The sequence below is a fragment of the Oryx dammah genome, unplaced genomic scaffold (assembly GCF_014754425.2).
Source record: "Oryx dammah isolate SB20612 unplaced genomic scaffold, SCBI_Odam_1.1 HiC_scaffold_18, whole genome shotgun sequence".
Taxonomy (NCBI): Eukaryota; Metazoa; Chordata; class Mammalia; order Artiodactyla; family Bovidae; genus Oryx; species Oryx dammah.
Window position 1 is genome coordinate 52,173,645 of NW_024070202.1, and position 16,214 is coordinate 52,189,858.

The 16,214-nt window shown below is 38.7% G+C and overlaps 1 protein-coding gene across 3 annotated transcripts in view; it reads right to left on the reverse strand.

Moving 5' to 3' along the window:
• Positions 1-2,221: 2,221 nt before the first annotated feature.
• CAV1 (caveolin 1) overlaps positions 2,222-16,214 on the reverse strand; it is a 36,777-nt gene continuing 22,784 nt past the window's right edge. For all 3 annotated transcript variants that reach the window (XM_040260888.1, XM_040260889.1, XM_040260890.1), the window contains exon 3: positions 2,222-4,414. In XM_040260888.1, the coding sequence (XP_040116822.1) occupies positions 4,073-4,414 (342 nt within the window). In that variant the 3' untranslated portion in view covers positions 2,222-4,072. The remainder of the gene's footprint in view (positions 4,415-16,214) is intronic.

Consider the following 16,214-nt stretch of genomic DNA (forward strand, 5'->3'; position numbering starts at 1 on the left):
CCAGCCAGGTTCTCCAGTCCACAGAAATCTCCAGGCATGAATAATGGAGTGGATAGCCATTCCCTTCTCCAGGGGATGTTCCCAACCCAGGGGTCAAACTTGGGTCTTTTGCATGCCAGGCAGATTCTTTACTGTCTGAGCCACCAGGGAAGCACAGTTATACATATACCAGTATCTGTTCTTTTTCAAATCTTTTTCCCATTTAGATTTTTAAAGAATATTGAGCATAATTCCCTGTGATATACAGGGAATTGTTGGCTATCTGTTTTAAATATAACAAGGTGTATGGATCAGTATGGCTTTCATTGTGTGTATGTATATGTCTTCTTTTTTCCTTTATCCATTTTTTTCTGTTGATGGACATTTAGGTAGCTTTCACATCTCGGCAATTGTACATAATGTTGCTATGAACATTGGGATGTGTGTATCTTTCCAAGTTAGTGTTTTTGTTTTTCGTGGGTGTTTACCCAATAGTGGAATTGCTGGATCATATGGTAGTTCTCTTTATAATTTTTTGTGAAACCTCCATACTATTTTCTACAGTGGTTGTACCAATTTCCCACCAACAGTAAAGGCAGGTTCTCTTTTCTCCATATCTTCTCCAACATTTGTTATTTGTGTACATTTTGATAATAGCCATTCTGACAGCTAGGAGGTGATATCTAATTATGGTTTTGATTTGCATTTCCCTAATTATTAGTGATGTCGAGCATCTTCATATGTCTGTTGGCCATCTGCATTTCCTCTTTAGAAAAATATTTATTCAAATCTTCTATGTATTTTTCAATTGAGTTATTTTTTGATGTTGAGTTGTATATTTTGAATATTAACTTCTTATCAGTCATATCATTTACAAATATTTTCTTCCCTTCAGTTGGCTGTCTTTTTATTTTGTTGATGGTTCCTTTGTTGTGCAAAAGCTTTTCTTTAAAGTCACTTCATTGATTTTGCTTGAACTGGTGGAATAACTTTGGCCAAGACATGACATCTTGCAATGGTCAAAAGCAGGTCTTCACACTGCATACTAGAAATGGATTTGCTGGATAAACATAAATACCAGGCTGCATTACTAAATAATGAGCTTCAGTGCATGCTTGAGAACCAAGCAAGAGGGACTCTGTAAACCACATGAAAGGAGTTTCAGGGCAAAGAAGTTAGAAGATTCCTTTGCAAAATTTTATTTGCAAGTTGTAATGGTTAATTTTATGTGTCAAATTGACTGGAGTGTCCAGATATTTGGTCAAACTTTATTCTTGGTGTTTTCATGAGGATAATTCTTGTATGGGATTAACATTTAAATTGGTAGACTGAATAAAGCAGATTGCCCTCTCTAACATGGGTGGGCCTCAGCCAATCAGTTGAAGGACCAAAGAGAACCAAAAAGCCAATCTTTTTCTGAGTAGGACAGAATTGCTCCTGCCTGACTTCCTTCGAACTGGAACACTGGATTTGTCCTGCCGTTGAACTCAAACTGAAACATAGGCTTTTCATGGGTTTCAACCTGCCAGCTTTTGGACTGGAACTATCCCATCAGTTTTCCTGTAGCTGTTGACTCACCTGCAGACCTTGAGACTTTTTAGCCTCCTTAACTTGGTGTGGACCAATTTCTTACTCCTCTCTTTCTCTGTACTTTCCTTATATATTCACATGGGTATATTTCATATATATATATGTATGTGTGTATATATATATATGTATGTGTGTGTATATATATATATGTATGTGTATATATATATATATCCTATTGGCTTCTCTGGAGAACCCTGTATAATACAGAATATCTTAATGTAAACTTAGCCAAGGCCAAAATAAATTACTTCTGAAATGCACATCTTAAAAAATTCCAGTTAAGAAATGGCAAAGAATCAAAGCATAACTGCCTCCCTGAATGTGTCAAATACCAATGGAGAAAGTTACCAATCACATAAAGTTGTTTGTGGCTCAAATTAGGTGACAAGTAACAAAATATTGATTAAACTGCTAAACAAATATTTATTAATTATAACTTTTATCTGAAGTAACTCATGAATGGTGATGACCTTAGAAGAAAGGTCCCAACTAAGTGACTTTTTAATAGTTGAAAAGTGGAAGACCACCACCCCCCAAAACATACTACAAATATGTACAGACTCTACATACATGCACTTTACACACACACACACCACAATACAGAAATCAACACATGCAGGCTTGTTTTGGGGAAAAATAATAAATCTGACTATTTAATTGTTAAACATTTTTATTGTGTAGACTTATTATAGGACATGCAAGATAAAAAAAGTGTAAAATATCAGTAAGCATATAAAAATTTCAGCAGTCTTTTGGACCAGCACTTGATTTGCACAAGGGACTAAGCATCTATATAGAACAGACATGTCTTGGGATACACAGTTTACAGATTGAATCACAAAACAATTTCCCAAGTGATTTTCTTCATATAAAGATAAAAAAATCTTTGCACTTAAAAATTATTCAGTATAGTACATTTTCAGTTATGTACACAGTTTAAAAGTAAAACTATGTCCATGCCAGTGTCTGTTTTAATGCAAAAAACCTAAATAGGTAACAGGTTGGCGATTAAAGTGCCAGGAAAACTGGAAGAGGCAAGAAAAGAAACCAAGCAGAATTCCAACAGGTGTATGGAAATAAAAGCATAACTGAAGGTTAAAAATAAAGTCCCCCAGGGAAGAATCTTACTATGAGCAGGAGGAATAAAAAGCTTTTGGATGTACCAGGCAGCTTTCTGTATGACTCAGGTTTACAGGTAAAATTCCTCAGTTTGAATTCAGAAGAATTTGAATTTATTCCAGCAAAATTACCTCCATATTTTATTACTGCCTCCTCCCCCATCTTCTCTCTGAGCAAAGTGATGCTTGGCTTAAGTCCAAAGCTCGTGGCAGGGGGAGGGGCCATGTGTCACAGCATAACAGACAGTTGCAAGTGCTTTAATTTGAAGGGGTCACATTTGCAACAACTCTGACAGTCTCACACAATGGCCTCCATTTTATGAGCCCTTCCCCAGAGGCCCACTGATCAGCTGAAAAGGGAACACAATGTTCAGCCACTAAACCACCCCGGTGACGGATTAGTTTGGAGTCAGGAAAGCGTGATTATTCTTGAAAATAAACGAAGCTGAATAGACATGCTGACCTCATTCAGCTAGTGAGAGGCAGGGAAAGTTGGCTTCCACTTCTGCCAGCCCAGAGGGCTTGGCCCCATTTATTCCCCTTAATTCATTTAATAGGGCTGATGTGGACCATACTCAATATGGATAAAGATGTTGTGTGATCAAGTACAGACATGAACTTCATCTGATCCCATATCTTGGAGTCAGAAATAAGTGTGAAGAATTAGGTAATGGAATTTTCTAATTTTGGTCTTCAGGAAGGCTGCTGACCTAATGAAAGTTGATGAGGTGGACCCTATTTTAAAAGGAAAACCTGGGGAACAGGAAGGCACTTAGGTGTCATTATGTATGTAACAAATATCCAGGCATAGAAGTATCTATCACAGGTTAAAATTTCAAGAAAGTAAGGCAACAGATCATGTGCAGATTATGTTTTCTAACTTGATGAAGATCACTAGATCCCATTGAATCATTACAGTGAATGGCAACAATTCACTAAACCCTTCAGAGGGAAGAGTTTGCTTAAAACTGCCCACATATCTGTACACTCAGTGACAATAGCCTGGAATACTTGAATACTTCCCTTACCATAAAATGATCGGCATTTTAGAACAGGCAGTTGAGGTTGTTAGTTCTTTTTTTCCTCCTCAGTATTTCTCTGAAGTTATCTTTTAACAATAGGTTCATATCTCAGCCAATAGAACAATGATCCAAATGAAAGAAAAATATTTTAAATGGGTTTTAAAAGTTCAGACAACCCCCAACACAGACAACCCAATAGCTCAGAGGAGAAAAATAATAGTTATGAAGACTGAGAGAGTAATATCTTTGTTCTGAACCAGGAAATTCATTCATATGTTGTTGCTGTACTAGCAACTTGAAATTGGCACTGAGAAAATTAAAAGGGAAAAAGAATCATATATACTTCTATCCTTGAAACGTCATTTATATTTCTTTGTGCATGTTGATGCGGATATTGCTGAATATTTTGCCAATAGCCTCAAACAGCGGGTCACAGAAGGTGTGGACGTAGATGGAATAGACACGGCTGATGCACTGAATCTCAATCAGGAAACTCTTAATGCATGGTACAACTGCCCAGATGTGCAGAAAAGAGAGAATGGCGAAGTAAATGCCCCAGATGAGTGCCATTGGGATGCCAAAGAGGGCAGACAGCAAACGGTAAAACCAGTACTTTGTCACAGTGAAGGTGGTGAAGCTGGCCTTCCAGATGCCGTCGAAACTGTGTGTTCCTTCTGGTTCTGCAATTACATCTTCAAAATCAATCTGAAAAGAAGAAGTGACAGAACATGAGCTTGAAATAGAAGAAAAAAGAAAAAACCCATTTCTGAGTATGCAGAAATATATATTAGCTTTTATGTACAGGTTCTGTGTAAAATGCTTAAAGGCACCCAGTGGCATCAGCCTCACTCGGAATTTGTGGGAAATGCAGATTTGGGCTCCACCCAAACCTCTAGGGGTAGTGTCAAGGTGGATTTCTAACATGTTCTCTGGGTGTTTCTTTGCTATGTGAAACGTTGAGAACTGCTGCTCTAGAAAAAACTAAAGGTATATGACAAAATTCTTGCCTTCAAGTAAAGCCCAGTAATATGGATAAGTATACTAGGCATTCAGTAAAATGTAAATAACATGATCTAAGTTAACTGCATTCCAAGACAACTACACAAACAATGTTAAGAGGTAGTTAGTTCATATGTGCTAAATCACTTCAGTTGTATCCGACTCTTTCGACCCTATGGGCTGTAGCCCACCAGGCTCCTCTGTCCATGGGTTTCTCCAGACAAGAAAATGAGTGGGTTGCCATGACCTCCTCCAGGGGATTTTCCTGACCCAGGGATCGAACCTACATTTACATCTTCTGCATTGGTGGTGGGGTCTTTACCACTAGCCCCACCTGGGAAGCAGTTCATGACTGATTATCAACTCTCCAACACTCAGCTGGTAGAATATCCTTAGGAAATTAGATCATTGTGGGCTCTGAGGATTCAAGAAATCTTCATTGTGTGATGGGATTTGAGCAGGGATTGGAAAATGGGGTATGACTTGGAAAGGAAGGAAGAAGGGATTTGGAAAACGCTGTGATCAAGGCCCCAGGACAAGGAAGGATGATGCAGTGAGTGTCACAGGCAGATAGACCTGTGTGGCCATGGCTGAAAAGACAGGTTGAGGCCAGACTCAGTTTTACTTTATATACAGTGGTGATGGGGGTGGTGGGGGGTGGGGGGCGGTGTCTGTTGAAGATATTGGAGCAGAGGAATGCAGGCACAATCCAGTTCAGTCATTTACCAACATGAATTTGATAGCAGTGTCTAGGGTGGGGGAAAAGGAAAAGAGACTCAAGGCAGAAAGATTCTTGCAGTATCCCAAGTTTGAGATGGCAGGGCCAAAACAGTAATAGTGACCATGAAAAAAGAAAAGAAAAGAATGAATTTCAGGGATGTTAAAGGAAGAGTCCCCAGGACTTGGTTACTTCAAGGATAAGGAGAGAGAAAAGCCTAAGATGAACTTTGAGCTTCAGGTTTGCCTGCTAGAGAGAGTTGTGCATGCATGCCAAGTTGCTTCAGTTGAGTCCGACTCTTTGCAACCCTATGGATCATAACCCACCAGGCTCTTCTGTCCATGAGATTCTCCAGGCAAGAATATTGCAGCTTGTCTGGATTGCTGCTTAATCTTGAGCTTTAAGGATTAAAGCCATGCCCTCTTCCAGGGCATCTTCCTGACCCAGGGATCGAATCTGTGTCTCTTATATCTCCTGCATTGGTAGGCAGATTCTTTACCACTAGGACCATGTGCGAGGCCCAGTACAGGTTGAATTTGTCTTTATTCAAAACTTTACTGTTTCTTCAATTCAAAAACTAAGTTTTCTCTTAACATTTTCTTAACTGCCTTCCTAATTTTCTTCTTGCTGTTAATGTCACCTCTGCTCTCTCTAGGGGCTTCCCAAGTGGTGCTAATGGTAAAGAACCGTTTGCCAGTGTAGAAGACATAAAGAGATGTGGGTTCAATCCCTGGGTCAGGAAGATCCACTGAAGGAAATCATGGCAACCCACTCCAATATTCTTGCCTGGAGAATCTCATAGACAGAAGAGCCTGGCAGGCAATGGTTCATAGGGTTGCAAGGAGTCAGACACCACTTAAGCAACTTAGCAGCAGAAGCAACACCTGTACTAGTCCCTTTTGGTAGCCACTAGAAAATAATCAAATTAGTTTGTAGTCATGTAGCAGTTAACTGTTACTAAGTGCTTCTACATGTATTGTCTCCATGGGATTTAGGGTTTCAAACCAATCTGGGAAGGTAGGTTGTCATTTTACAAAAGAAGATACATAGATTCAGAGACATAATGGTGGCTTGCTAAAGTCAAACACAGCAGAGGTGGGGACAGGATGCAAGCCTGGCCCCTTTCCCAACAGCATTCTTTCCCACAGAATTAATTTTCAGGAGCTTTTATCCATCTGGAAGGATTATATAGACTAAAGCATGGGGTAAAAAAATTACCACCAGAAGTATAGGACAGAGCCAGTTTAACTGCACAGTGGTGGCAGCTATATGAAGGAAACTTATGTGGTTTGAAATATAAACACGTTGATGACTGCCAGCAGCAATCCAATGGGACCCCACTCCAGTACTCTTGCCTGGAAAATCCCATGGACGGAGGAGCCTGGAAGGCTGCAGTCCATGGGGTCGCTGAGGGTCGGACACGACTGAGCGACTTCACTTTCACTTTTCACTTTCATGCACTGGAGAAGGAAATGGCAACCCACTCTAGTGTTCTTGCCTGGAGAATCCCAGGAATGGGGAAGCCTGGTGGGCTGCCATCTATGGGGTTGCACAGAGTCGGACACTACTGACATGACTTAGCAGCAGCAGCAGCAGCAATCCAGGCAAACTCAGGATTAAAGAATGAGGACTTATGTGACTCCATGGAGCCTCTCAGTGCCAAGGAGCCACTTTTGGTTAAACACAATAAACTTCTTTTGGAAAAAATACATGATGCTTACCAATAGTTAATATTTATTTTCTAAAACATTCTGTTTCTTGATCTGTTGTCCAATGTCCTAAGAATATGTAATACATAAAAAAGCTATGTCCATAGTTATCTAAAGGAAGTTAAATAAATTTATTGCTGTTCTAATGTTTTCTTTCCCTGTTTAGATCTAGACTCAGAAGTAAACATTTGTGTGTTTTAAAAGATTGTTCTAAATGTGTGGCAAGTCAGATCAATCTTTCAATGAAGTTTCTGTGTAGATACTTGTTTACTATAGGGTTTTGCTCTGGTACTGGATTTTCCCAAAGCTGTTAAAAATAAAGGTCTGTGCTTTTCCTTTGAAAGGTCCCCAAAGAATTTTATTTTTAAAGATGACCCTATTTTGTAAGAGGATTTGGTGAAGTCAAAATCAATGCACTAGAGCAAGGTATTCTTAATCTGAATCAAAGGTTGGGCAACGGTGGTCCATGAATGCCCTGAAGGGGGCACTTAATAGAAGAGGGCCATCACTTTTATAGAAAATAGTCTATTGCCAAAGGAGGCTGGTAAGGACTTTACAGGAACCAAGGATTCCTGTCTCTTTACAGAACAGAATTTAAGCATGTTTGCCTACAGATTCTTTTCCAAAGGAATGGATAGTTACTAACATTTGTTGACTGGCTCTCATGATCAAATGCTGTTCTCATTTAACTCACAGCAACTCTGTAATTTATTATTGCCATTTAATAGAAAAATGTGAAGTTTAATAAATTGTCCAGGTAAAGAAGAGGTAGATTTGAATTTCCAGTCTGATTGGAAAGATATTGATTCTTTAATACCACATTGCTTAAAAAATATTTTTCAAATTTTCTCTAAGGCAATTAGTATTTCATAATTAAAAGGCACATTGACCAAAAGAAAAAAAAAGAGAGAGAGAGATTATTGAGTTTAACCCTCTGGTGACTGTAAGAATTCCCACAGCCTAGTCTCTGAGAACAGTGTTAGGATGAGGTCATACACATTTATACACAATTGGTCCTTAGTGAGGATCTATCAACATGTGCCATATATGTAAGATTTCTTACTGATAATTTAATTTTTCTAAACATAAATAGAAATGCTTTTTTCAGTGAACATTTTGGAAATTCTTAAGTTTTAAGTTGCTTAGAAAATTTGAGTGGCTACTTTTTTCATGCTTTCCAAAACTGCAGTGAGTGTGATTTATCTTCAAATATCCAAGTGAATTTAGAGCAAGTCTCCAGGGGTGGAAAGCAACATGACAAAAATAACATGTTATATAAATATATTCCTTAGTTAGTTGCTGCTTTAGTCTTAAGAATGTAACGTGGCTTAAAATAAAAGTAAAGTCAATTGAAGAGAGAAAAGGCAGTTGAAAAGAGAAAAGGCAGGTTAAAGAAACACAGTGAAGCCAGAAATAATCTTTAGTTTCTCTCTACTTCCATTTCTGCAACAGTTATAGTAATATTGATAGGCATTTGTGAGGAGGACAGGAAAAAATTTATGCAAAGTGCTTGGCATGGGGATAGAGCATTGCAATATAGTAAATACTCAATAAACATCATTAAAAATTACTTGTTCTGGGTGACTACGTTTTTAAATAGGCAATGGAAATAAGAGGAACTATCAGTTGCAAAGTACATGGTGGATGTAAATTCAAACCTCATCAGCGCTTCAAAAGAACTAACTTCCATCTGTAATCATCTTTACCACAACCTCTGAGGTACGTGCCATTATTCTCATTTTACATAATGAGGCTACTGTTGGAGGTTAAGAAATTACCCAAGGTCACATGGATGATAAGGGGCAAAACTGGAACTTGTCCTTCTTCAAGTCTAACTTCCTTTTGCTTTTGTATCCCTGGGACTATAAGCTCTTCTAATTAGACCTGTTTGCTTAATTTTCACCCAGAATGATATGCTTCCTAGAACATTCACATTTTGATTATTAAAGAAATTACTCTTGTTAATGTTTCTATTTTAAGTTAGGACATCTAGTAACTAGGATGTTTTGCCTTTTTGGTACTGACTGAATTTCCATGGCCCTGCACATCATGTTCTCACAATCCTGGGCACCTAGCCAAGAACTCTCTCTCTAATTGGCAGATAAGGAAACTGAGGCACAATTTAAATGGACCAGATTTCTTAAGGTCCCAAGTAAATCAATGGAAAAGCTGAAATTAGAACTCTAATTTCCTGATTTCCAGGCCTAGGTTCACCCCTGCCCTCCACACTATTTCCCTGTGAATGTACATCTTTCCCCTTATGTCCCTTCTCTGCCTACCCCATTCCTATCTCCAGGTCTCCTGTAAGTCTCTCACTGTCTTCTAAGACATAGACTTGAAATATAGCACTGTGTGAGGTTAGGAGAAATGTCCTTTTCTCAGCATGAATATAGACATTTCTGTATACCTATTTAGCGTGAATAGGTGAAAATCAGAGGGAATATTTTGAAAAATATCCTCATTATACATTTTGAAACATTCATAATCGATTGAACCCAACAAAATTCTGTTAGTAATCAGTCATTCCATTTAAAGGTAGTTCACAATTCCATCCAAGCATAGTTGTGTTAGCAGATTCATAGATTCTTAAATTCATAAATCTTTAAATTTAAATTCAAATTCATAAATCTTAAATCTGAAGGGATTCCTAAAGACAAGGAGATCCATTTGAGAGAGAGAAATTGATGGACAAAGCTGTCAGATGACCAGATCAAGAATACTTTCCCACTTAATGGCAGGCACAGGCTTGGAATTCAGGCTTAGAAACTTTCCTGGGCTTTTCCAATACTGTCTGCTATCATCACACACCCTCCATCATCTGAATGCTACATTCCATAGCCAATGAAAAAGGCAACTAGGCTTGAATGTGAATTTGAACATCATTGAATGAAAAGTGGTGCCTTTTTCTGATTATCTCTAGTGTGCTCATTGTTCATATGCATCATTGGTTTGATTTATCCCTCATCAAAGCTGTCACTCTGGAGTCCCATTCCTCAGGGACATGACCTTCTTACCCCTCTAGAGGAAGTCTCAGAGAAGCTGTTACTCAGAGAGAACTGTATTTGCTCACATAAATTTGGAGCAGAGCAAGAATTAGAAGTTTACTTTTGGACAAACACAAAAACCAAGACATGCAGGTGCCATTTAGTTTCTTAGAATGGGGATGCTTCAGATGAGGTTGAGCTGCTCCTCCATGAGCTGATTTTCTGTTCTGTAAACTATGGAACAAGTTGCCCTTCTGGCAAGAATCAGACTTCAAAATCAAAGGCATAAATAAACTTCAGTATTTGTATGTCTTAATAGATGCTTTATAAGGAGTCAAGAGTTTATGTTATTAGATTTTTATAAATGACATTAAATACTTTTGTACAACATTGACTTATGATGCTATAATTTTTGAAACATAAGTTAGCAAAAATCTAGCAGCAGACGTCAAGAAAAGCAATCTGTCTCATTGTGTTTTAATAATAGTTGTTGGCTAGTGCAGTAAGTCATTTTGTTAAGTGTATGTGATGGAAATATTAAAAAAGAGTTTTCCATGTACACAGGATTAAAAAACACGGGCTCATATTTTTTGTCTCAAAATTTGGACATTTTATTTCTGGATAAAGAATTTCCAAGAAGGAAACTTTAAGTACATTTGGGATTTAATAAGCAAAGATGCTTGTCTATTCTGTTTCCATGAGAAAATATCATTTTAGATTTTTGTGAAAATTGTGATAAAATTATGAAACTGTGATTATACTGGATATATGGAACATGTAAATAATAACAAGATGTTTATAGAGGATGTGTGTTGTCTGCCTGACACCCACAGTCCCACTTTTCTGCCAGTGAACCTTCATTTGTTCAGGTCATGGAAATAATTCTTTTATCTTAGAGATAAGTTATAGATGGTTTAGACTTGCCATGGTAATCTTAGTCTCCTTGTCAAGTGGTCAGTTTAGAGTAGACATGTGACCCTGTTCTAGCCAACGAGATTAAGTGGAAGTCTGCTGGGCTAGACTTCCGGAAAGCTTTATCTGTCTTATGAAAATAAACAGAGGCATTTGGTATGGCCCTTTACCCTTTTCTTCCTACTTAGAAAATGATGTATCACCTTAATGTAGAGAAGTCATCTTTTGACCATGAGCTGACATATATAATTAAAAGACCAAAAGAATAGAAGAAGATGCTGCTTTTGTGCTGCCAATCTACTGAAACAATTCAACAGCTATCTGCCTCTAGACTTCTCCTTATGCTTTTATTTTTAAGCCACAGCTATTCAGATTTTCAGTTACCTATATCAGAAAGCATTCTGAAGTGATATAGTAACTAACACTCTTTCCTTTTGGTTAGCATTGTAGGTGTACAACTCCTCATTTAGAAACCTAAATTCAATTAGTAACTTCAGAATCTTTTCAGTACTACTATACTCTACCCCAGAATACACTCCCTAACCTGTATCAGAAAAGTTTGTTTTACATTTACATTTAGTTTTAGCAAACCATAAGTAGGATGATAAACTGACAATAAAAAAAAGCAAATTCATGTGTTCTGTGATAGACAACATCTGAGATGGCTCCCAGTGATTCCTCCTCCTCAACTTCTTGGTATTTATGCCTTTGTGTAACATTCCCCCCACTTTAGAGTGGGCTGGATTTGTTGATTTGCTTCTAAATAATAAAGTGTGGCAAAAATGATGGAGTAGTCACTTCCATGATCAGGTTACAAAAGACCTTGGTATCATCTTCTTTCCTTTCTTGCTCTCTTGTTTGCTTGTGTGGGAAGCAAGGTGCCGAGTTGGAGAGATGTGTGAGGAAGTTGACTGAGGCAGAACTTTAGCCAATAGCCATTGAGGAACTAAGTCCTCAAACCAGAAGCCTGGGAGGAACTGAATCCTACCAGTGGCCATGTGAGTGAGCTTGGAAGTGGGTCTTTCCCCATTTGGGCTTTGAGAGAAACTCCAGCCCTGCCACGTGGATTAAAGCCTGTGAAAGGCCCTGTACAGAACCATTCAGCTAAGTCACATTTGGATTTCAAATACACTGTTAGATGATTTAAATATTTGCTATACTAAGCCACTGAATTTTGAGGCCGTTGGTTATGCAGCTATAGATGACTAATATAATTCTAAAACAAACCACCTTTATTTTGATGATCATGTTTTATTTTTCATTATATTATTCTTTTTTCTTATATAATTCCATTTTCATGCTTATAGAAAAATATACAGTCAGTCAGTTCAGTTCAGTCACTCAGTCGTGTCCTACTCTTTGCGACCCCATGAATTGCAGCACGCCAGGACTCCCTGTCCATCACCAACTCCCAGAGTTCACTCAAACTCATGTCCATCAAGTCGGTGATGCCATCCAGCCATCTCATCCTCTGTCGTCCCCTTCTCCTCCTGCCCCCAATCCCTCCCAGCATCAAGGTCTTTTCCAATGAGTCAGCTCTTCACATGAGGTGGCCAAAGTATTGGAGTTTCAGCTTCAACATCAGTCCTTCCAATGAACACCCAGGGCTGATCTCCTTTAGAATGGACTGGTGGGATCTCCTTGCAGTCCAAGGGACTCTCAAGAGTCTTCTCCAACACCACACTTCAAAAGCATCAATTCTTCAGCGCTCAGCTTTCTTCATGGTCCAACTCTCACATCCATACACGACCACTGGAAAAACCATAGCCTTGACCAGACGGACCTTTGTTGGCAAAGTAATGTCTCTGCTTTTGAATAAACTATCTAAGTTGGTCATAACTTTCCTTCCAAGGAGTAAGTGTCTTTTAATTTCATGGCTGCAATCACCATCTGCAGTGATTTTGGTGCCCCCCAAAATAAAGTCTGACACTGTTTCCACTGTTTCCCCATCTATTTCCCATGAAGTGATGGGACCGGATGCCATGGTCTTCGTTTTCTGAATGTTGAGCTTTAAGCCAACTTTTTCACTCTCCTCTTTCAACAAGAGGCTTTTGAGTTCCTCTTCACTTTCTGCCATAAGGGTGGTGTCATCTGCATATCTGAGGTTATTGGTATTTCTCCCAGCAATCTTGATTCCAGCTTATGCTTCTTCCAGCCCAGCATTTCTCATGATGTACTCTGCATATAAGTTAAATAAGCAGGGTAACAATATACAGCCTTGACATACTCCTTTTCCTATTTGGAACCAGTCTGTTGTTCCATGTCCAGTTCTAACTGTTGCTTCCTGACCTGCATACATATTTCTCAAGAGGCAGGTCAGGTGGTCTGGTACTCCCATCTCTTTCAGAACTGAGTGTATATAAATATCCTACAGCTTGGTCCTGGAGCAAAGTCCAGAAATATATGAGAAGGAAATAGAGCATTTTAAACTTTCAACAATTCATATTAAACTGAATATTAGAAAAATTGTACACAGTTGATAGTGCTATCAGCTCCTATTGCTAATGTGCCTGGATTTCTACCCAGATATGCACCAAAGACTAAGAGTCAGCTCCACCTTGAAGACATGCCACTGAATCTGGACTTTTAAATATGTGTTGAATGCACCAGCATAGGGGTAGTGTGGCAAAGGTTAATGGGAAGGAGGAAGGGACGTGTTAAAATGCATATTCTTAGGCTCCTTTCAGACTTAGATCACACTCTCTGGGATGGGCCTGGTGAATCTTATACAAAAAAAGTGAACTAGTGAATGACAACATCTGTATGGATTTAATGACAGCTTCTTTCTGTTGTCAGTACTCTCTTCCCTCTGTGCCTGGAAGCCCTAGTCTGCTTCCTGCTTCTTTCCTGAAACTCCTCCTGTGCTGGCTGCCATATGGAAGTTGGTGGATAAAGAATGAATGGAAATTCTCTTGAAAAGCTTTCCCTAATTTAAACCTATAAATATTTATTGGACAAGGATGAATGACTGTTATTTATTATGAAAAACACAAAGACTGGCAATAGAAATCCTGATTTATTTTTGATGATTTTAAACCCAGTATAAACAAATGAATGTTTTAAAAATCAAATATGTACTTCTAAAATCCTATCTACTACATGAACCAAGCCCACACATACAGAAAGAGGGTTGAAACTAATTTCAAACTCCCCTCAGTGTTCTCACACATATTTCCAACATGTTGAATGGCTTTTGAAGTCAGTGGAATAAATGTGGTCCATGAGTGTGTGGGTGTAGAGAGGGTTGAGAACTAGCACAATTAAATGTTATCAGAACACAGGAACTCTGCCCTAATGCCTATGTGTTTTCTCAGGGGCAAGGGCAAATATCCATTTGTTTATTGAACTGAACTGGCATCATTGAGGGGAAAAAGCGGCAGTGAAAGCTGCAGTGTTCTTGCAGCCTCGACTGAAAACAGGAGGCCTATATTGTATCCTTAATGCTTGTGATTGTTTGGACTTCCAGAGAATCTACACAGAGAACTAGGAAGAATTTAAACCAAGGGTGGGAACATTGAAGTGTTCTTGGATTGCCTTGGGGTAACAGGTGCTGGCAACTTCACCCTGTGGGAGAGCACTGGGTTGCCTTTGGACCTAAAGGGAGAGGGCTGCATTAGTAATCAGAGTTTCAAACTGGAGAACAGAAAGGTGGGTATTTGCATACTTCTGTGAGTGACAGGAGAGGGCTGGGTGTACAGGGAAGAGTGCAAAGGGGACCTGTAGTCCTTGACGTGGGCTTCTAGCTGGAACCCTTGAGTCTCTCCCTCTGGATTACTTCTTAGACATTACAGAGACCTCAGAATAGATATTATACACATTTAGTGTCTTATTTCACTCATCTGCTTCTCTTCACAAACTTGTAAAGTTCTAAGTTATATTCATAATAAGAATAGAAAATAGTCTTTTATTTCCCTGACAAGAAAAGATCACTTAACTAAAGAATGAATGGAGCAGACCAGGATCTAGGGCAAGTTGGTGTCCACTGCACCCATCTTGGTATCCTCCACAATTCCTAATAGTATTATGCATAATTAATTAGCAGATATTGCATCAATATATATATTTTAAAGGTGATATAAATAGCTATTGAAAGGATGTAGGCATACATTAACCATCATATTATCTACTATGAATTCTAATCCTGATTTCACAAGTACATTTTTATTTATCGATTTTTTTGGTATCTTATTTTATTTTATTTTATTATTATTTTTTTTTGGTATCTTATTTTATTCAAAATTATATTCTTTTTTACCATATCTCTGTAATACCACGATTTGATCAAAATGAAGTGGAGGGCAAGTTACTTGAAAGGCACGGAAAGCCTACAGAGGAAAGCCTCCTCCTACAGAGGAGGAGGCAATGTGGACTCAGAAGTTTTCAGATTTAAGGAAGAATGATTTAGAAAATACTGATTATGTTGTTGCTTGGTTGAGTTTTGCTGCAATGATCTGAATAACTATAATTGTACCGATCTGGCGCAAAAGCAAGGGGTGTGCACTGGAGTATGCTGAGGAGGGGAAGCAGAGGTAGAAGCAGAAATAGTAGCCCAGCTCTTCAGATAATTAGTAGAGCACACCAGTGTGGATGAGATAGGGTAAGAAGAGTGAATTTGTCTTTTGGTGTCTTTAGCTTCCACTTATCCTCGTGTGTGTGTGTGTTGTGTTTCTCCAGTGCAGGAGGCCTACAATGCAATTTGTACTTTAGAATGAATTTAGGTGACTATGTTGTCTTTCCTGGCAGAGGCATAGAGGGATGCACAGAGTAAGGCAGAGCATCATTTTCAGTTGCCCTTTGTTGTGTTATTAATGGTCTTAGGGAATGAGTGTGGCATATATATTCTGAGTCAAGAGATTTTTAGAGGCCTTGGAATAGCAATAATAGAGTACTATGTCTCAATGAGTTCACGTCCTGTATGTGAGGACCTTCAAAGCAGGTGTTATTTCCCCCATTTTACAGATCAAGAGCCTGAGCCTCAGGGAGGCTATAATCAGTGACTGAACCAAACACAGGACTTAAGTCTCTTGGATCCTCCATCATATCACTTGCTTTAATCTCACACCAGTACTTATTCTGTTTATGAAACCCTGCTCATTCAAATAGAGTCAGAGTAAGAATTTCTGAATCTATGTGCTCTAGTTGCTCTCCCTTGCCTGCAACCATGCTTTTCATCCAAATGAACA